At 37.6% G+C, this 22,141-nt stretch overlaps 1 protein-coding gene across 14 annotated transcripts in view; it reads left to right on the top strand.

Moving 5' to 3' along the window:
* Positions 1-22,141, top strand: part of GPHN (gephyrin) — a 791,686-nt gene that overhangs the window by 342,231 nt on the left and 427,314 nt on the right. For all 14 annotated transcript variants that reach the window (XM_033187698.1, XM_033187697.1, XM_033187683.1 and 11 more), the window contains exon 3: positions 11,152-11,209. In XM_033187698.1, the coding sequence (XP_033043589.1) occupies positions 11,152-11,209 (58 nt within the window). The remainder of the gene's footprint in view (positions 1-11,151; positions 11,210-22,141) is intronic.

Below are 22,141 nucleotides of genomic sequence, written 5' to 3'. Positions count from 1 at the left end.
ACCACCGACCCCACAGAAATACAAACTACCATCAGAGAATACTATAAACACCTCTACGCAAATCAACTAGAAAATCTAGAAGAAATGGATAATTTCCTGGACACTTACACTCTCCCAAGACTAAACCAGGAAGAAGTTGAATCCCTGAATAGACCAATAGCAGGCTCTGAAATTGAGGCAACAATTAATAGCCTACCCACCAAAAAAAGTCCAGGACCAGATGGATTCACAGCTGAATTCTACCAGAGGTACAAGGTGGAGCTGGTACCATTCCTTCTGAAACTATTTCAATCAATAGAAAAAGAGGGAATCCTCCCTAACTCTTTTTATGAGGCCAACATCATCCTGATACCAAAGCCTGGCAGAGACACAACAAAAAGAGAGAATTTTAGACCAATATCCCTGATGAACATCGATGCAAAAATCCTCAATAAAATACTGGCAAACCGGATTCAGCAGCACATCAAAAAGCTTATCCACCATGATCAAGTGGGCTTCATCCCTGGGATGCAAGGCTGGTTCAACATTCGCAAATCAATAAACGTAATCCAGCATATAAACAGAACCAAAGACAAGAACCACATGATTATCTCAATAGATGCAGAAAAGGCTTTTGACAAAATTCAACAGCCCTTTATGCTAAAAACGCTCAATAAATTCGGTATTGATGGAACGTACCTCAAAATAAGAAGAGCTATTTATGACAAACCCACAGCTAATATCATACTGAATGGGCAAAAACTGGAAAAATTCCCTTTGAAAACTGGCACAAGACAGGGATGCCCTCTCTCACCACTCCTATTCAACATAGTGTTGGAAGTTCTGGCTAGGGCAATCAGGCAAGAGAAAGAAATCAAGGGTATCCAGTTAGGAAAAGAAGAAGTCAAATTGTCCCTGTTTGCAGATGACATGATTGTATATTTAGAAAACCCCATTGTCTCAGCCCAAAATCTGCTTAAGCTGATAAGCAACTTCAGCAAAGTCTCAGGATACAAAATTAATGTGCAAAAATCACAAGCATTCTTATACACCAGTAACAGACAAGCAGAGAGCCAAATCAGGCATGAACTTCCATTCACAATTGCTTCAAAGAGAATCAAATACCTAGGAATCCAGCTTACAAGGGATGTAAAGGACCTCTTCAAGGAGAACTACAAACCACTGCTCAGTGAAATCAAAGAGGACACAAACAAATGGAAGAACATACCATGCTCATGGATAGGAAGAATCAATATCGTGAAAATGGCCATACTGCCCAAGGTGATTTATAGATTCAATGCCATCCCCATCAAGCTACCAATGACTTTCTTCACAGAATTGGAAAAAACGGCTTTAAAGTTCATATGGAACCAAAAAAGAGCCCGCATTGCCAAGACAATCCTAAGTCAAAAGGACAAAGCTGGAGGCGTCACGCTACCTGACTTCAAACTATACTACAAGGCTACAGTAACCAAAACAGCATGGTACTGGTACCACAACACAGATATAGACCAATGGAACAGAACAGAGTCCTCAGAAATAATACCACACATCTACAGCCATCTGATCTTTGACAAACCTGAGAGAAACAAGAAATGGGGAAAGGATTCCCTATTTAATAAATGGTGCTGGGAAAATTGGCTAGCCATAAGTAGAAAGCTGAAACTGGATCCTTTCCTTACCCCTTATACGAAAATTAATTCAAGATGGATTAGAGACTTAAATGTTAGACCTAATACCATAAAAACCCTAGAAGAAAATCTAGGTAGTACCATTCAGGACATAGGCATGGGCAAGGACTTCATGTCTAAAACACCAAAAGCAACGGCAGCAAAAGCCAAAATTGACACATGGGATCTAATTAAACTAAAGAGCTTTTGCACAGCCAAAGAAACTACCATCAGAGTGAACAGGCAACCTACAGAATGGGAAAAAATTTTTGCAACCTACTCATCTGACAAAGGGCTAATATCCAGAATCTACCAAGAACTCAAACAAATATACAAGAAAAAAGCAAACAACCCCATCAAAAAGTGGGGAAAGGATATGAACAGACATTTCTCAAAAGAAGACATCCATACAGCCAACAGACACATGAAAAAATGCTCATCATCACTGGCCATCAGAGAAATGCAAATCAAAACCACAATGAGATACCATCTCACACCAGTTAGAATGGCAATCATTAAGAAGTCAGGAAACAACAGGTGTTGGAGAGGATGTGGAGAAATAGGAACACTTTTACACTGTTGGTGGGATTGTAAACTAGTTCAACCATTATGGAAAACAGTATGGCGATTCCTCAAGGATCTAGAACTAGATGTACCATATGACCCAGCCATCCCACTACTGGGTATATACCCAAAGGATTATAAATTACTCTACTACAAAGACACATGCACACGTTTGTTTATTGCAGCACTATTCACAATAGCAAAGACTTGGAATCAACCCAAATGTCCATCTGTGACAGACTGGATTAAGAAAATGTGGCACATATACACCATGGAATACTATGCAGCCATCAAAAAGGATGAGTTTGCGTCCTTTGTAGGGACATGGATGCAGCTGGAAACCATCATTCTTAGCAAACTATCACAAGAAGAGAAACCAAACACCGCATGTTCTCACTCATAGGTGGGAACTGAACAATGAGATCACTTGGACTCGGGAAGGGGAACATCACACACTGGGGCCTATCATGGGGAGGGGGGAGGAGGGAGGGATTGCATTGGGGAGTTATACATGATATAAACGTCATGCACATGTACCCTAAAACTTAAAGTATAATAAAAAAAAAAAAAAAAAAAAAAAAAAAAGAAATCCTTGGCATCATTCAGACAACAGGATCTTCCTGGGGGAAAAATATAAGATAATGTTAGTTATTCTTAGTTAAAATGATTTCTGGCAGGAATTAAGCCAAATACAGTGATATTTTTAGAACATTCTGTTCTAAGCAAGACTAATTCATTAAACTTTAATGTGTAAATCAATATTTTGGCTTCTTATGGAAATCACTAAACACATGCTTGCTTCTTCAGTCAAAGTGAAAGCTTTAAGAGTAAAACACTGCCCAAAAAAAGACATCTATGAATTATTTTACAGAAGAAATCAGTGTATATCATGTGGTATATGACAAAAATTTAGGATGAAGATTATTAAACATACTGCTTTTAGGCAAAGGATTTGCTGAAATCTTGGTGAAAATTCTCATGTTTAACTCCTTTGGCATGATTCATTAATACACCAAACATTTGTTAATTTGCGAAGCTTTGAGTACGCACTATATGCCAGAAATGCAAAGGTAACTAAAATATTATATGTACCTTTATAATCTAATGGAGGATGTAGATCTCTAAGGAAATATTACAATAATGGGACAAACACTGTAATTTAGATATGAGTGAGGCACTACTCAATCAGCAGAGAAAGTGCTTATCTCTGCTTCTAGAGCTCAGATAAGTCTTCTGAAAGTTTTATTGAATCCTCAAAGATGGTTAGGAGTTTATGGGCTGGAGAAGAACATTCAGGACAAAGGTAATATGAAGACATATGTTTAAGAAATGGATACATTTATGAAACTACTAATTGATCATTGCTAGAACATAGAAGGACTGTGAAATAATGAGATAAGAGATGGAACCAGGAATGAGGTTTATAAGGGAAATTTAACTTGTTAAGGTATTATACATTACTTAAAGGTGTGGTATGTTGAAAAATTATATTTTACAAGGATTAGACTTGAACATCTGTGATGAGGATATTATTAAAATGTGTTTCCAGATAAGTGACTTAGTCACTAATTGCTGTAGGAACTGAGAAAAAAGAATGCATCCAATATTTCCATATTTTTGACATGATTAATTATTTACCATAAAAAATGGGGGTAAACTAGAAGAAAAGCAGATTTCAATGGGGGCAGAAAATGACAATATTTCTGAGCTACCCTGAATTACCTTTAAATATTACTTTTTGGGTTTTTTTTTTTTTTTTTGAGACAGAGTCTTGCTCTGTCACCAGGCTGGAGGGCAGTGGCGCAATCTCAACTCATTGCAACCTCGCCTGGTTTGAAGTGATTCCCCTGCCTCAGCTTCCCAAGTAGCTGGGATTACAGGCACATGTCACTACATCTGGCTAATTTTTTTGTATTTTAGTAGAGACAGGGTTTCACCATGTTGGCCAAGATGGTCTCTGTCTCCTGACCTTGTGATCTGCCCGCCTTGGCCTCCCAAAATTCTGGGATTACAGGCGTGAGCCACCATGCCCAACCAACATTTACTATTCTTAAATGAACATGGACCAAGCATTTTTTCTGGAATAGTTTCTTAATGGCAGTAATCACTATGTACATATTTATTAATTTTAATTATAATGATATGTCATTCAGAAAAGTAGTAAAATTGGAAATATATTAAAGGAACTTATATTAAGGTAATAAATGTATTATGACATTTAATAGAGTAAGGAGAGCCACATGTATTCATGTTTTATTTTGCAATTGCTGATAATACACAAAAGAAGGCATAGAACATTCTACAGGATAAATGGTAATATTAGCCCCCCCCCACACACAAAAAAAAAACTTTTCAATACATTTAAAAAGATTGAAATCTTACAAAGTATAGTCTCTGACCACAAAAGAATAAATCTAAAACTCAACCAAAACAAAAAAAAGGAATTAGAAATTAGAAAATTTACAATATGGAGAAATTAAACTCTTAAATAACCAGTGGTTTAAAGAAGAAACCACAAGTATAATTCAAAAATACCTTGAGGCAAATGAAAACAAAAACACAACATGTGAGAACTTACGGAATGTGGTGAAAGCAGTGCTCAGGGGAAAATTACATTAAAAAGGTAGAAGCATCTTAAATTACCTTAACCTTATACCTTGATGAACTAGAAAAAGAAGAGAAAACAAACCCAAACTAGCAGATGGAGCTATGTAGGAGCAGGGATGTTGTATGATATTGAAGTTAAGTTAGTATCAACTCAAACTAGATTGTTATAAATTTACAGTGTTAAATATATTTCTTCCCCATGATAATCACAAAGAAAATATCTAAAAGATATAGACAAAAGGAAATTAAAAGGGAGTCAAAATGATTCACTAGAAGAAAACATAAAAGAAAATAGCTAAACACATTAGAAGGCCGTAATGAAACAAAAGAAGGCAATAAAGATTAGAGTTGAAATAATCAAAAAACAAGGAGTAACAGAAATCAAAACTTGTTTCTTTGAAAATATCACCAGCCAGGCACTGTGGCTCATGCCTGTAACCCCAGCACTTTGGGAGGCCAAGGTTGGTGGATCACCTGAGGTCAGGAGTTCGAGACCAACCTGGCCACATGGTGAAACCCCATCTCCACTAAAACTGCAAAAATTAGCCAGGCACGGTGGCAGGCACCTGTAATCCCAGCTACTCGGGAGGCTGAGGTAGGAGAATCTCTTGAACCTAGGAGGCGGTGGTTACAGTGCTGACATCATACCACTGCCCTCCACCCTGGGCAACAGAGCGAGACTCCTCTCAGAAAAAAAAAAAAGAAAAGATCGTCAAAATTGACAAACTGTTAGCCAGGTTGACTTAGGGAAAAATTGAGAAGATCAAACACTAAAATCAGAAATTAAAGTGGGAACATTACTACTGACCTTACAGAAATAAAAAGGATTATAAGAGAATACTGTGTACAACTGTATGCCAACAAATTAGATAATTTAGATGAAATGGACAAATTCTTAGAAACCAATTAATTACCCAAAAGAATTAACACCAGTCTGTCCTAAACTCTTCTGAAACATTTAAGAGGAGAGAATGCTTTCTTATTCTGTGAGGCCAGCATTACTTTGCTACCAAAGCCAGATTAACACATCACAAGAAAGGAAAATTACATATCAGTATCCCTTGTGAATATAGATGCGAAAACACTAGCAAACGGAATGCAACAGCATATTAAAAGGATTATATACTATGACCAATTAGGAATATACCAGGAATGCAAGAGTGGTTCAACATAAGAAAATCAATTACTGTAATATACTATGTTAATAGAATGAATGAAAACAAAAAACATGATCATCTTATTTGACAAAAAACTTAACAAAAATCCAACAACACATTTCTATGGTAAAAACATGCAGAACACCAAGAAAAGAAGGGAATTTCCTTAACATGGTAAGTAGGCATCTATGAAAAGCCCACAGCTAACATCATTATACTCAGTGATGAGAAATAGGTTTTCTTCTTGTATCAGGAACAAGGCAGATATTCCTGTTTTCACTACTGCTGTTCACCATTGTACTGCAGGTTCTAGTCAGAACAGGCAGACAAAGAAAAAAAGGCATCTGCATTGAAAAGGAGGAAGTAAAACTATGTCTGTTCACAGATAACATGCTGCTACATATAAAACGTTTTTTATCACAAGAAAGCTACTAGAGCCAATAAATGAGTTCAGCAAGGTTGCAGGATACAAGCTGAGTACACAAAAATCATTTGTGTTTCTATATGCCAGCAATAAATCCAAACTGGAAATAAAAACTATTCCATTTAAAATAGCATCTGAAAATCCCTTGAAATAAATTTAACCAAGGAGATGAAAGACATTGAAAATTACAAAATATTGCTGAAGGAAATTAAAGAAGACCTAAATAAGTGGAAAAGTATCTCATGTTTATGGAATGAAAGAGTTAATTTTTTTGTTTGTTTTTTGAGATGGAGTCTCGCTCTGTTGCCCAGGCTGGAGTGCAGTGGCGCCGTCTTGGCTCACTGCAAGCTCCGCCTCCCGGGTTCACGCCATTCTCCTGCCTCAGCCTCCCCAGTAGCTGGGACTACAGGCACCCACCACCATGCCCAGCTAATTTTTTGTATTTTTAGTAGAGACAGAGTTTTCACCGTGTTAGCCAGGATGGTCTCTATCTCCTGACCTCGTGATCTGTCCGCCTCGACCTCCCAAAGTGCTGGGATTACAGGCATGAGCCACTATGCCTGACCAAGTTAATATTTTTAAAATGTCAGTACTACCCAAAGTTATCTACAGACTCAATATAGTTCCTATCAATATTCTAGTAGTCATTTCTTTTTCAGAAATGGAAAAGCCAAACCTAAAATTTCTATGAGGTCCCTAAAATTTCAAGGAGTCCCAAGTAGTCAAGACAGTTTTGAAAAAGGAAAATATTGGCAGACTCACACCTCCCAACTTCAAAACTTACTACAAAGCTTAGAATAATCAAGACAGCGTGGTATTGACATAAAGACCTATAGACCAATGGAATACAACTGAAGATATAGAAATGAACCCATGCATCTGTGGCCAATTGAATTTTGACAAGGGTGCCAAGTCAAAGCTTGACCATAGCTTTAAGAAAGGAAATTTCCTCGACAATCAGATTTTAACATGGAAAATAAATAACTTGAAACCATACCTCACACCATATAGAAAAATGAACTCTAAATGGATTAATGACCTAAATACAAGAGCTAAAACCATAAAACTCTTTGAAGAAAACGGATAAATTTTTATTGCCTTGGGTTTGGCAGTGGATTTGTATATATGACACCAATAACATGAGCAACAAAAGAAAAAAATAGATGAAGTAGACTTCGTCAGAATTTAAGTTTTGTGCATCAAACATTATCAAGAAAGTGAAAAGACAACCTATAGAATGGGAGAAATATTTTAAAACCATGTATCTGATAAGGGTTTAAAATTCAAAATATATAAAGAACTCGAACAACTCAACAACTACAAAAAAAAAAAATTTTAAATGGGTAGAGGACTTGAATTTCTCCAAAGATAACACAAATGGCCAGTAAAAGATAAAAAGATCCTCAGCATCACTAGTCATTAGAGAAATGCAAATTCAAGCCACAATGAGAGGCTACTTCACACCCACTAGGATGGCCATTACAAAATAATGAAAATAACAACTTTGACAAGGATGTGGAAATTGGACCCTCATATATTGCTCATAGGAATATATAATACAGCCACTGTGAAAAACAACTTGGTGGTTTCTCAGAAAGCTAGACATAGAATGATGAAGCAACTCTACCTCCTAGGTATATTCCCCAAAAAATTAAAAAGAGGGACTCAAACAGACACTTACATGCCCGTGTTCATCATAACATCATTCACAATAGCCAAAAGATGGAAACAATCCAAGCATCCGTTAACAGCTGAATGGATAAATAAATTGTAGTATGCATATGTAACGAAGTATTACTCAGCCATAAAAGGGAATAAAGTTCTGCTACATGTTACAACATGAAATAATTTTGAAAACATTATGCTTAATGATATAAGCCAGACACAATAGGACAAATGTTGTATGATTCCACTTATGTGACGTGTCTAGAACAGGCAAATTCGCAGGAACAGAAAGTAGATTAGAGGTTACCAGGAGCTGGGGTAAGAGGTAAATGAAGAATTACTGCTTAATGTTTACAGTTTCTGTTTTGAATGATGCAAACGTTTGGAAATAGTAATGATATACAATACTGTGAATGTATTTAATGCCACTGAATTGCACACTTTAAAATGGTCAAAATGCAGCCAGATGTGATGGCTCCTGCCTGTAATCCCAGCACTTTGGAAGGCCAAGGCAGGTGGGTCACGAGGTCAGGAGATGAGACCATCTTGGCCAACATGGTGAAACCTCGTCTCTACTAAAAATATAAAAATTAGTCAGGTGTGGTGGCATGTGCCTGTAGTCCCAGCTACTCAGGAGACTGAGGCAGGAGAATCGCTTGAACCCAGAAGGCGGAGGTTGCAGTGAGCTGAGATCACACCACTGCACTCCACCCTGGGCAACAGAGCAAGACTCTGTCTCAAAAAAATATATATATAGATTTTTTTTTTTACGTGTAGTATTTCAACTATTACTACCACTATCACTGCCAATGTAATACTATTTTTATATATTGACTAGAGTAAAATAGAACTATATTTTACGCCAGAGTGAATTCTTTCTTCAACAATGAGAAGGACAGTGTAATGTAATAGAAAGAACATGAAATTTGGAGTGAGTTATTATCTAGGCCTCAGTGCAGTAACTGTGCAATACTGATAGCATATTAAACTATCTGTGTTTAATGAAGTCATGAAAATAGAAATGTCATTTTCAGAAATCAGTTCAAAGGTAAAAACTACTAGTTGGTAAAGTTATCCTTATTTTGGTTATAGTCAGGTAATGGAAAGAAATGATGGGCTGAAGTAGGTTTAGTGAACAGGTGTTTTTAATAATGTGTATGTCTCACTTGTTTCTATTAGTTTTTTTCTAGATTGTTTCTATATTCTGGGATTTTTTTCTGGTTTTTACCTCAGTTTTCATCTTCTTTCTCATTTCTATGTTCAGCATAATATGGAATTCTTCCAAGTTTCCTCCATTTATTTAGCCACTTGATCATATCACTATCTTACTATGATCTTGTTTGTTACATTACTGCTATACCTCATATGAAGTGAATTAAGTTAAAATTCATTTGTGTTTCCACCATTTAATTATGGTATTTTAAGTGTAAGAAATAATTCTCAAATCAAGATTTGGATACGCACTTTGGGAGGCTGAGGCAGGGGCAGGAGATCAAGACCATCCTGGCCAACATGGTGAAACCCTGTCTCTACTAAAAATACAAAAATTAGCTGACGTGGTGGTGCGTGCCTGTAATCCCGGCTACTCGGGAGGCTGAGGCAGGAGAATCGCTTGAACCTGGGAGGCGGGGTTGCAGTGAGCCAAGATCACGCCGCTGCACTCCAGCCTGGTGACATAGTGAGACTCTGTCTCAAAAAAAAAAAAAAAAGATTTGAACATCGGTTTCTTTAGTAAGAATAAATGGTAATAAATATGAAAGAGTTTTAATGCATATTTAATACAAATCATTTGGTTGGATTTTTTTTTTTTTAATGGAAACCAGAATGGTATTTATTATTTTACATCTGGGAGAGGAGATATCCTAAAGGGTCCAGAATACATAAGTCTCTTACATATGATACTCCTTTTTTTGTTACTGAGGTGCTTACAAGCTTAGATAAGTAATCAGAAGGTTCCTTGGTAAGCACTGAATTAAAACAAAGGCAGTTAGGTAATTTGGAGTGTTTTAGCCTAGAGTACCTGATAGAGATGTAATGGGGACCACAACCCTGTATGTAATTTTAAAGTTTCTAAGTAGCCACATTTTAAAAAGTGAAAAGAAACAGATGAAATTAACGTTAATAATATATTTAACCCAATATGTCTAAAATGTTATTTTAACATGTAATCAATATATTAAAATTATTCTGTTTTTCATACTAAGTATTCAAAATCTGGTGTATAGTTTACACTTTTGTACATCTCAACTCATTCATTTGCTAGTTCCTTCAGTTGCTTAAGAAAAATTACTGAATGTTCCTTTCTCAATTTCCCCATTTTTATAATAGAGAGAATTGCAAGGATTAAATTAGATAATATATGATACATACCTAGCACATGATCTTATATGAAGCTTAGTTGCTTTCTAAAAAATATTTCAAACAGGTGAATATGACATATAATGGCATCACTGTCTTTAAGGATTAAATTATCTGTAACTCCCAAATTCTCATCTCTTCCCCTTGGACAGTGCTGGGCACACACATCTCTCTGACTCCCGGTTCAAATTACTTGAAAAAAGGAGCAAAATCAATGTTCGTTCACCAGTTGTAGCACATGTACCACACACACTAATGCAAGATGTTAATAACAAGGGAAACAAAGTCATGGAGAAGGGAGGGCGGGAATATGTAAATGCTCTTCTGCTCTATTTTTCTGTAAACCTAAAGCTACTATACAAAGTAAAAAGCTATGATTTCTTTCTTTAAAAAGTCAAACATGTTTGCTGTCAGTTCCTGATGCATGTTAGCTGTGACAGAATACAGCAGTAAAAGTGACAGTTTCAGCATTATTAAAGTCATCAATAAGAGGTGTTCAGTTATGGGTAAAAATAAACAATGTTTTCTCTTTCAGTAGTCATTCATTATCTACCTCTTTTAAACTAACACATGGAAAATGTATGCACAAAATGTTTGTTTTTCCTCCATGGTTGTTGGGGTGAATACTGGGAATTATTGGTAGCATTCTGATGGTAATGGCAGAAATCTTTTATACTTTTAAAACACTATTGCTGGTTTTGAGAATATTTTCTTCTCCTAATTTCAGGTTGGGTGGGACTATATCAGCATACAAGATAGTACCAGACGAAATAGAAGAAATCAAGGTATAGTATGGCGTTTTTCACCTCTACAAAGACTTAGCATCTTGGTGAGGGGTGGGGAAGAATTGCTTTTTCTTTATGCCATTGATCTTTGGCTATGTTAGAATATTATTTAATTCTAAGTTATCATAGTTGAATTAAAAATTTCTATGTATCAGATAATCACCATCAGACTTATCTGCTATTTGCAATGAATTTGTGACTAAAATATTAGGAGAATCATAAAGGAACCCTTTCCTGTGCAGTTCATTAAAAATCTACATATGAAAACACTGTATATAAGCATTGGTGTGCATAATGGATTATCTTTTTATCTTGTTGCAATGTCTTTTCCCTATAAGCCTTCACAACTTTTAAATAATATCTTTTAGTACATATTTTTCTGGGTTCCTTTGAAAACACAGTATGCCAATTTCAGTTGAAAATTTACATTACAGTAATGAAAAATTAACTTACTCTTTAAAAATTAGAGCATTATGACATTCTTCTGTCTGTAACATTTTACTAAGTCTTATGGAATATTAATCTCCTAACATAATATATTGTTTTTTTCAAAAGCAAGATTGAATAATTGGATAGTAATAATGAAGGATAAACAATACTGGTTAAATGTTAACAATGACATGTAAAGATCTCAACAAATCATTAAGCTTGATTTGATTAAACTTTTCAATGTCAAGTTCAATAAATTCAAATCTTTCAGTAAATTCAAATTCAATTCAAAATAATTATTCTATGACTCAAGGGGCTTTTTTTTTTTTTTTTGAGACAAGAGTCTCGCTCTGTCATCCAGGCTGCAGTGCAGTGGCATGATCTCAGCTCACTGCAACCTCCAACCTCCCAGGTTAAAGTGATTATCCTGCCTCAGCCTCCCAAGTAGCTTGGATTATAGGCACGTGCCATCACACCTGGCTAATATTTTTTTTAAATTTTATTTTAGTAGAGACAGGTTTTCGCCAAGTTGGCCAGGATTGTCTTGAACCCCTGACCTCAGGTGATCCACCCACCTCGGCCTCCCAAAGTGCTGGGATTAAGGCGTGAGCCACTGCACCTGGCCTCAAGGGACATTTTTAAAAAGAAAAAAATCTTGGCCGGGCACGGTGGCTCAAGCCTGTAATCCCAGCACTTTGGGAGGCCGAGACGGGCGGATCACAAGGTCAGGAGATCGAGACCATCCTGGCTAACACGGTGAAACCGTGTCTCTACTAAAAACTACAAAAAACTAGCCGGGCGACGTGGCGGCGCCTATAGTCCCAGCTACCTGGGAGGCTGAGACAGGAGAATGGCATAAACCCAGGAGGCGGAGCTTGCAGTGAGCTGAGATCCGGCCACAGCACTCCAGCCTGGGTGACAGAGCGAGACTCTGTCTCAAAAAAAAAAAAAGAAAAAAATCTTGTAATTTGTTTGCATTATTTTTAAATGGAGTAAGCCCATTGATCCATTATATGATACACTATTGGCTTCAATATGCCAAGTGTTCTAACGTATGATCAACATCAGAAATTAATGTGGTAATTAATATTCTAGCTTTAAAAATTTTTTCAAGAAATTTATTCCAACTTTGTGTGAACTCATAAAATATTTTAGCTAGGAGGAACTTTAGGTCTAATCCAGGTCTCTCATTTTTCATATGAGGAAATTGAAATGAATAAAGATTTTTTTTGACATTCAGTAATGACTTCTAAAAATATCATCAAGTGTTGTTAAAGGGTTGGAAAAGCATGAGGATATTACTTCTTGAAATACATTACATAATGACTCAAAAATTGAACTTTAGAAACTTTAAGCAATTAATAAATATCTAAATAATTAAGCTACATTTGTGTAAAGAATATTGAAATGAAATTACATATTATAAAGGCACCCTCTCTGATAATACAATTAAAATATGTGTTAACTGATGAAGGTAAACCAAGAGTTTTATGGAAATACATAGGAGGGACACCTGGACATTGGAAAAAGTAAATCAGCAAAGTCTTTCCAAGAGGTAACCCCCAGGAAATTGGAGTTTTATACAGAAGCATAAACATGAAATAATAGGATACCAGATTATAGGGTATAAATAAAGACTGGTAAGATAAAGGGCTGGAAGCAGGCCTTTATCCCATGTTAAGAAGTTTGGTTTTGATCCTGAAAATTATGGGATTCCTTTATGTGATTTTTAAGGAAGAAAGTAACAATCATTTTGGTACTTTTTTAAAGCCTTACTATGATGAGTGAGAAAAATGATTTCAGCAGAGAAGAGGTTTTACCTAGATGGAAGGAGACCAGCTTGCAGGAATGTAGGCACAAAATGATTAGAACCTGAACTTAAGCACTGACAGTGAGGCTAGAGAAGAAAATAAGATTTGAAAAATATTACTTAAGAAAGTAGAATCAACTACTTGATAATTTACTGGATGTTTAGGGGAAAATGGAAAGATTGACTCAGATTTCTGGCTTGGGAAATTGAGTAGATGGTGTTGCTGTTAACTTAAAAAGGATGTTTTGGAGACAGAATATTATTAATAGGAAAAAGGATGTTTTGTACTTACTGAGTTTGAGGTCCCTCTCAGATTACCAAATATCCAATAAGTCATTGGATAAATCAGCCTGGAACTCAGAAGAGAAATACAATCTAGTAATTGGTATTAAGGTTTGTCCTATACAAGAGAGTTAATTGAGGCCATGCTAGTCAGTGAATGGAATCTCACAGAAAAGTTATATGAGGTATTAAAATTGGACTGAAAATGCAGCCTTAAGGAAGACTTACCCTAAAGGCAGAGTATTAATATATTCTTTAATTAGTTTAATTAATTAACAGGAATGTTGCCTATTTTTAAATAGTGATTTTTTTCCTAAAGGAATCAGTTTTTTTCATTGTGCATGCTTGTTTTATTTTAGAGTTATAAGAGTTATCCCTCAGGAGATTCCTTTATTAAAAAAAGCAGGATTCATGGATGATAGGTAACATAATTTTTCCATCGATTACTGGTATTTTATCTAAAATAACTTCAGAGAGTTTGAGGCTTGAGGCATAAAAAAAAAAATGAAGAATTCATCTTGCTTTCAGAGTACTCAAAGAAAAACTGTTCTAAAACATTTCACCAATATTTGATGGCACATTAGCATTTTCAGCTAAAATCAGTTATAATCATTTTTGTTTTGACGGAAAGGAATGTGAAGCATACGGATGTAATGTTCATTCAGTTGTGTAGTATCTGAGTAATCTTAAATTGTCTAAACAGAACAATTGAGTTTGAATTTGATACACTATCTATAGTATGTATATACCATGTATAAAATAAATATGCATATATATTTTTGCTATTAAAATAATATGACTGATTAAACATAAATCACATTTTGGCAGATGTGGGAATCTTTCACAATTTTTTAGCACCAGAAATTATCTAGTTCATAAATTTTTTTAATTAAACATATATTTATTGATTGTAGTAAATCACTTCAAAACAGTGAATGGATTCTTAGCCCTTAGCCATATAAAGAGTGAATAAATTCCTGGCCCAATCAGAAGTCCCTTTTTCACCCTAGATGTAACCACTATTCTGATTTTTTTTTTTTTTGATACGGAGTCTCTGTCAACCGGGCTTGAGTGCAGTGGCGTAATCTCAGTGCACTGCAACCTCTGCCTCCCAGGTTCAAGCAATTCTCCTGTCTCAGCTTCCCGAGTAACTGGAACTACAGGTATGCACCACCACACCCAGCTAATTTTTGTATTTTTAGTAGAGACAGGGTTTCACTATGTTGGCCAGGCTGGTCTCGAACCTCCTGACCTCAAGTGATCCACCCGTCTCGGCCTCCCAAAGTGCTGGGATTACAGGCGTGAACCACCACGCCTGGCCTACATTATGATTTTTATCATTATCAATTCCTTGCTTTTGTTCCGTTTTACCACCTATATACACATCCCTAAACATTACAATTTATGTTTGCTGTCTTTGAACTTCATATGAATTGAAATCATATTGTATGCAGTTTTTTTGTGCCTTGCTTTTTTATCCCTTTTTGTAGGATTCATTCATGTTATTGACTGTAACTAACGTCTTTGTTTAATTGTAAAATACACCATGTACCACAGATCACTGAGACATCCTACTGGTGAATATTTAGCTTGTTTCCATTTGTGACAATTATGAAAAGTGATGCTATAAACATTATTGTAAGAGCATCCTGGTACTCATGTATAAGTTTCTCTGAAGTGTATACTGAAGAGTGGAATTCCTGGGTATTAGAAACATGTATCTTCAACTTTCCTGAATGAAATCTCACTTTTTTAAAGTAGTTATGCCAATTTACACTACCATCTTGAATGCATTTATTTTAAATAGATATATTTAAATATTCTTTAATCTATCTGCAACATATATTAGTATAGATTTGATTTATATGTGAGATGACTAAATTGATATAATATTTTTTAAATGTGTCTTTGTTTTTCCAGCCCATGGGAAAAGTCCTGAGGGATAATTGTTAATGAAAAATCCCATTTTTTCCCCACTGGTTTGAATTGCCTCATGTATCATATACTAAATTTTCCAATTTAGGACGCAAACATACATAAGTCTGTCTTTTCCTGAACTTCTGTTCCATTAATCGATTTATTCTTTTCTCAGCCTGTATGGTTTTGATTATAGTGCTTTTTTAGCATAGTAGGAAAGGTCCTGTGTTTTTCTTTTTTGTTTTATTGGGTCATGTATTGATTGCTCCAGATAACATCATAATATCTCTGTCATTTTTCAAAAGTATTCCTGCTGAAGAGACTTCCAGTTCCAGCCGAGATGGAGTAGCTTCATTCCTTCCAGATCCTTCCGGTTACTACTAAAAATGCCTAGGCATTATAAAATAAACATAGAAAGATTCTGGGCCAGGCGCAGTGGCTCACGCTTGTAATCCCAGCACTTTGGGAGGCTGAGGCGGGCGGATCACGAGGTCAGGAGATCAAGACCACCCTGGCTAACACGGTGAAACCCTGTCTCTACTAAAAATACAAAAAAATTAGCCGGGCATGGTGGCGGGCACCTGTAGTCCCAGCTACTTGGGAGGCTGAGGCAGGAGAATGGCATGAACCTGGGAGGCAGAGCTTGCAGTGAGCCAAGATGGGGCCACTGCACTCCAGCCTGGGTGACAAAGTGAGACTATGTCTCAAAAAAAAAAAAAAAAAGAAAGAAAGAAAGATTCTGAAAGATAGAAAGAAGAAGGCAGACTACCTGGGAACCTCAGGAATTAAGAAATGACATGCAGTGAGTTATTTGGGTTTCTTTATTATCTCCTGTATATTCTGGAGAGGATACTGAAGAAAGCCTTCAACATGGAGCCACCAATGGTTGGCATAAACAAAAAATGCCCCTACAAAAGCCTATCTGTTTAGCCAACAGACCAGGACAAGGCTCACCTAAGAGGCAAGAATGGCTTTTCAGCAATATTTGCCCTACTACAGCTAAGCATCAATGGGAAAACTATTCAGTTCCCTTATAGTTTCAGTTGAGTCAAGCCGGCAGCTGATACTCCACATCACCCCCTGCCATCCCACAGAAGTAAGTGGCATAGTTCTGAATCCCTCACCTGGTGGTGGCAGCAGGGCTGAGTAGGGAGCTATTCTTCCATCTTTGACCTGGCAGAGCAGATGTCACTCTGATTTCCTGGATATGATATTAAAGTTGAAACCAAGCAGAAGTTGGTCTGTCACCAGCCCAGTGGAAACAAGCTGTGCTCCAATTTTCCCAGCAGGGTAGTATCAATGGAGTCCAGTGATGAGCTGAGCTGCCATCCCCATTCAATAGCAGTGAAACTTAACAAGGCAGCACAGAGTAGAGCTAGTCACCACTGTTTCACCTTTCCTTTCCCATGTAAGGGGAAGGCCTGGCAGACAGGCAAACCTCTACCCCCAGCTGTATCAACAAGACTAAGCAAGGTGGGGCTATTGGTACTTCTGCTCACAATATGAGTCAACCATCTACTCTCCCCCACCCTTGGTATTAGCATGCGCCCCTACTTGGTATCAACAGCGGAGCAAGGTAATGTCAACTTTCACCAGAAAGGTCTCAGCAGAGCCAAGAGGGGAGCTGTACTTCTACCTTACAGTCCTCAATTAAACAGTGTGAATCAGTGCTTCACTTTTGCCAGAGTGGTGTCAGTGAGACCTTGCAGAAGCTGAACATACATGTCCATAAGGCCCTCATGTTACATTGCAAGATGGGAGACATCTGCTAAAAATGATTACATAATCTCAAATATAAAACACCAGATGTCCTAGGTGACAATAAAAATATCAGTCATCAGACCAAGAACAAGGAAAATCACAGCATGAGTGAGAAAAGAACAGTCTACTGACACTGACACAAAGAAGATTCAGGTGTTGAAATTATCTGACAAAGATTTTAAAGCACCTATTATAAAAATGCTTCAACAAGCAACTATGAATTCTCTTTAAAAATGAAAAAATAGAAAATCTTGCCAAATAAATAAAAATTATAAAAGGAACCAAATGAAAATTATGGAACTGAGAAATACCTTCACCAATATAGAAAACTCACAGTGGGCGACAGACCGAAGTGGCACAACATTTTTGAAGTGCTGGAAAAAAGAACTGTCAACTACAAGTGCCATATTCAATGAAGTTATTCTTCAAGAATGAGTAAGGACATACACAAACGAGAAAACTAAAAGAATTTGTCACTAGAAAGCCACTCTGAAAGAATGGATAAATAAATTCTTTAAACAGTAAGGAAGTAATAGAAAAAGGCCTGAAACTTCAGAAAGGGGAGAACAGCAGAATGGGTCAATACAATAGATTGTATTTTCTTATAATTTTTAAAATCACAATTATAATACTGTATAATATGGTACTCCACATATCTACATACTTAACACAATCATATTTAAAATGTGGAAGGGTAAAGTTGCCTAAATGGAGGTAAGATTTCTATATTTTACTTGGAATGATAAAATATCAATACTGATAGATTGTGGTAAGTTATATGTGTATATTGTAATACTCAGAACAACCACTAAGTATACAAAGCAATATACGCAAAATGCTATAAATAAAGGTAGAATTCTAAAAAGTATTTACGTGATTCACAGTAAGAAAGCAGATAAAAACAGGAAAAAGAAACAGGACAAAAACAGAAAATAGATAATAAAATGCAGACTTAAGGCCTATGGTCTCAATACCTTAAATATAAATAACCTAAATATGCCAATTAAAAGACAGATTTTGACAGAATGGATTTTTAAAAAATGATCCAATAAATGCCATTCTAAAGAAACTAATTTCAAAAACAATGACATAAGTAGGTAGTAAGCAATAGGATACAGAAGGATGGCAAAAGATGTATGTGTGAAAATAAATTAAAAAAAAAAAAAAAGCGGAGGGCGGAGCAAGATGGCCGAATAGGAACAGCTCCAGTCTCCAACTCACAGCGCGAGCGACACAGAAGACCGGTGATTTCTGCATTTTCAACTGAGGTACTGGGGTCATCTCTCTAGGGAGTGCCGGACAATCGGTGCTGGTCAGCTGCTGCAGCCTGACCAGCGTGAGCTGAAGCAGGACGAGGCATCGCCTCACCTGGAAGCGCAAGGGGGAAGGGAATCCCTTTTCCTAGCCAGGGGAACTGAGACACACAACACCTGGAAAATCGGGTAACTCCCACCCCAATACTGCGCTTTAAGGAAACAGGCACACCAGGAGAATATATCCCACACCTGGCCGGGAGGGTCCCACGCCCACAGAGCCTCCCTCACTGCTAACACAGCCGTCTGCGGCGATCTATCCGCAAGGCAGCAGCGAGGCTGGGGGAGGGGCGCCCGCCATTGCTGAGGCTTAAGTAGGTAAACAAAGCCGCTGGGAAGCTCGAACTGGGTGGAGCTCACAGCAGCTCAAGGAAGCCTGCCTGTCTCTGTAGACTCTACCTCTGCGGACAGCGCACAGCTGCAGTTCAATAGGGGAAAGAGCGGGGGCCGGTGCAGACGCGAAGGACTCTGTCTGACAGCTTTGGGGAGAGCCGTGGATCTCCTAACGCGGAGGTTGAGATCTGAGAACGGACAGACTGCCTGCTCAGGTGGGTCCCTGACCCCTGAGTAGCCTGCTGGGAGACATCCCCCACTAGGGGCAGTCTGACTCCCCACACCTCACAGGGTGGAGTCACCCCTGAGAGGAAACTTCCAAAGAAAGAATCAGACAGGTACACTCGCTGTTCAGCAATATTCTATCTTCGGCAACCTCTGCTGCTGATACCCAGGCAAACAGGGTCTGGAGTGGACCTCAAGCAATCTCCAACAGACCAACAGACAGTCCTTCTGACTGTCAGACGGAAAACTATCAAACAGGAAGGACACCTATACCAAAACCCCATCAGTACGTCACCATCATCAAAGACCAGAGACAGATAAAACCACAAAGATGGGGAAGAAGCAGGGCAGAAAAGCTGGAAATTCAAAAAATAAGAGCGCATCTCCCCCTGCAAAGGAGCGCAGCCCATCGCCAGCAACGGATCAAAGCTGGTCAGAGAATGACTTTGACGAGATGAGAGAAGAAGGCTTCAGTCCATCAAACCTCTCAGAGCTAAAGGAGGAATTACGTACCCAGCGCAAAGAAACTGAAAATCTTGAAAAAAAAGTGGAAGAATTGACAGCTAGACTAATTAATGCAGAGAAGGTCATAAACGAAATGACAGAGATGAAAACCATGACACGAGAAATACGTGACAAATGCACAAGCTTCAGTAACCGACTCGATCAACTGGAAGAAAGAGTATCAGCGATTGAGGATCAAATGAATGAAATGAAGCGAGAAGAGAAACCAAAAGAAAAAGAAGAAAAAGAAATGAACAAAGCCTGCAAGAAGTATGGGATTATGTAAAAAGACCAAATCTACGTCTGATTGGGGTGCCTGAAAGTGAGGGGGAAAATGGAACCAAGTTGGAAAACACTCTTCAGGATATCATCCAGGAGAACTTCCCCAACCTAGTAGGGCAGGCCAACATTCAAATTCAGGAAATACAGAGAACGCCACAAAGATACTCCTCCAGAAGAGCAACTCCAAGACACATAATTGCCAGATTCACCAAAGTTGAAATGAAGGAAAAAATCTTAAGGGCAGCCAGAGAGAAAGGTCGGGTTACCCACAAAGGGAGCCCATCAGAATAACAGCAGACCTCTCGGCAGAAACTCTACAAGCCAGAAGAGAGTGGGGGCCAATATTCAACGTTCTTAAAGAAAAGAATTTTCAACCCAGAATTTCATATCCAGCCAAACTAAGCTTCATCAGTGAAGGAGAAATAAAATCCTTTACAGATAAGCAAATGCTTAGAGATTTTGTCACCACCAGGCCTGCCTTACAAGAGACCCTGAAGGAAGCCCTAAACATGGAAAGGAACAAGCGGTACCAGCCATTGCAAAAACATGCCAAAATGTAAAGACCATCGAGGCTAGGAAGAAACTGCATCAACTAACGAGCAAAATAACCAGTTAATATCATAATGACAGGATCAAGTTCACACATAACAATATTAACCTTAAATGTCAATGGACTAAATGCTCCAATTAAAAGACACAGACTGGCAAACTGGATCAAGAGTCAAGACCCATCAGTCTGCTGTATTCAGGAGACCCATCTCACATGCAGAGACATACATAGGCTCAAAATAAAGGGATGGAGGAAGATCTACCAAGCAAATGGAGAACAAAAAAAAGCAGGGGTTGCAATCCTAGTCTCTGATAAAACAGACTTTAAACCATCAAAGATCAAAAGAGACAAAGAAGGCCATTACATCATGGTAAAGGGATCAATTCAACAGGAAGAGCTAACTCTCCTAAATATATATGCACCCAATACAGGAGCACCCAGATTCATAAAGCAAGTCCTTAGAGACCTACAAAGAGACTTAGACTCCCATACAATAATAATGGGAGACTTCAACACTCCACTGTCAACATTAGACAGATCAACGAGACAGAAAGTTAACAAGGATATCCAGGAATTGAACTCATCTCTGCACCAAGCGGACCTAATAGACATCTATAGAACTCTCCACCCCAAATCAACAGAATATACATTCTTCTCAGCACCACATCGCACTTATTCCAAAATTGACCACATAATTGGAAGTAAAGCACTCCTCAGCAAATGTACAAGAACAGAAATTATAACAAACTGTCTCTCAGACCACAGTGCAATCAAACTAGAACTCAGGACTAAGAAACTCAATCAAAAACGCTCAACTACATGGAAACTGAACAACCTGCTCCTGAATGACTACTGGGTACATAACGAAATGAAAGCAGAAATAAAGATGTTCTTTGAAACCAATGAGAACAAAGATACAACATACCAGAATCTCTGGGACACATTTAAAGCAGTGTGTAGAGGGAAATTTATAGCACTAAATGCCCACAAGAGAAAGCAGGAGAGATCTAAAATTGACACTCTAACATCACAATTAAAAGAACTAGAGAGGCAAGAGCAAACACATTCAAAAGCTAGCAGAAGGCAAGAAATAACTAAGATCAGAGCAGAACTGAAGGAGATAGAGACACAAAAAACCCTCCAAAAAATCAATGAATCCAGGAGTTGGTTTTTTGAAAAGATCAACAAAATTGACAGACCGCTAGCTAGACTAATAAAGAAGAAAAGAGAGAGGAATCAAATAGACGCAATAAAAAATGATAAAGGGGATATCACCACCGACCCCACAGAAATACAAACAACCATCAGAGAATACTATAAATGCCTCTACGCAAATCAACTAGAAAATCTAGAAGAAATGGATAATTTCCTGGACACTTACACTCTCCCAAGACTAAACCAGGAAGAAGTTGAATCCCTGAATAGACCAATAGCAGGCTCTGAAATTGAGGCAACAATTAATAGCCTACCCACCAAAAAAAGTCCAGGACCAGATGGATTCACAGCTGAATTCTACCAGAGGTACA

Source organism: Trachypithecus francoisi, unplaced genomic scaffold (assembly GCF_009764315.1).
Source record: "Trachypithecus francoisi isolate TF-2019V2 unplaced genomic scaffold, Tfra_2.0 Lachesis_group3, whole genome shotgun sequence".
In the NCBI taxonomy this organism is placed as follows: domain Eukaryota; kingdom Metazoa; phylum Chordata; class Mammalia; order Primates; family Cercopithecidae; genus Trachypithecus; species Trachypithecus francoisi.
This window is presented reverse-complemented; position numbering and strand designations above follow the sequence as displayed.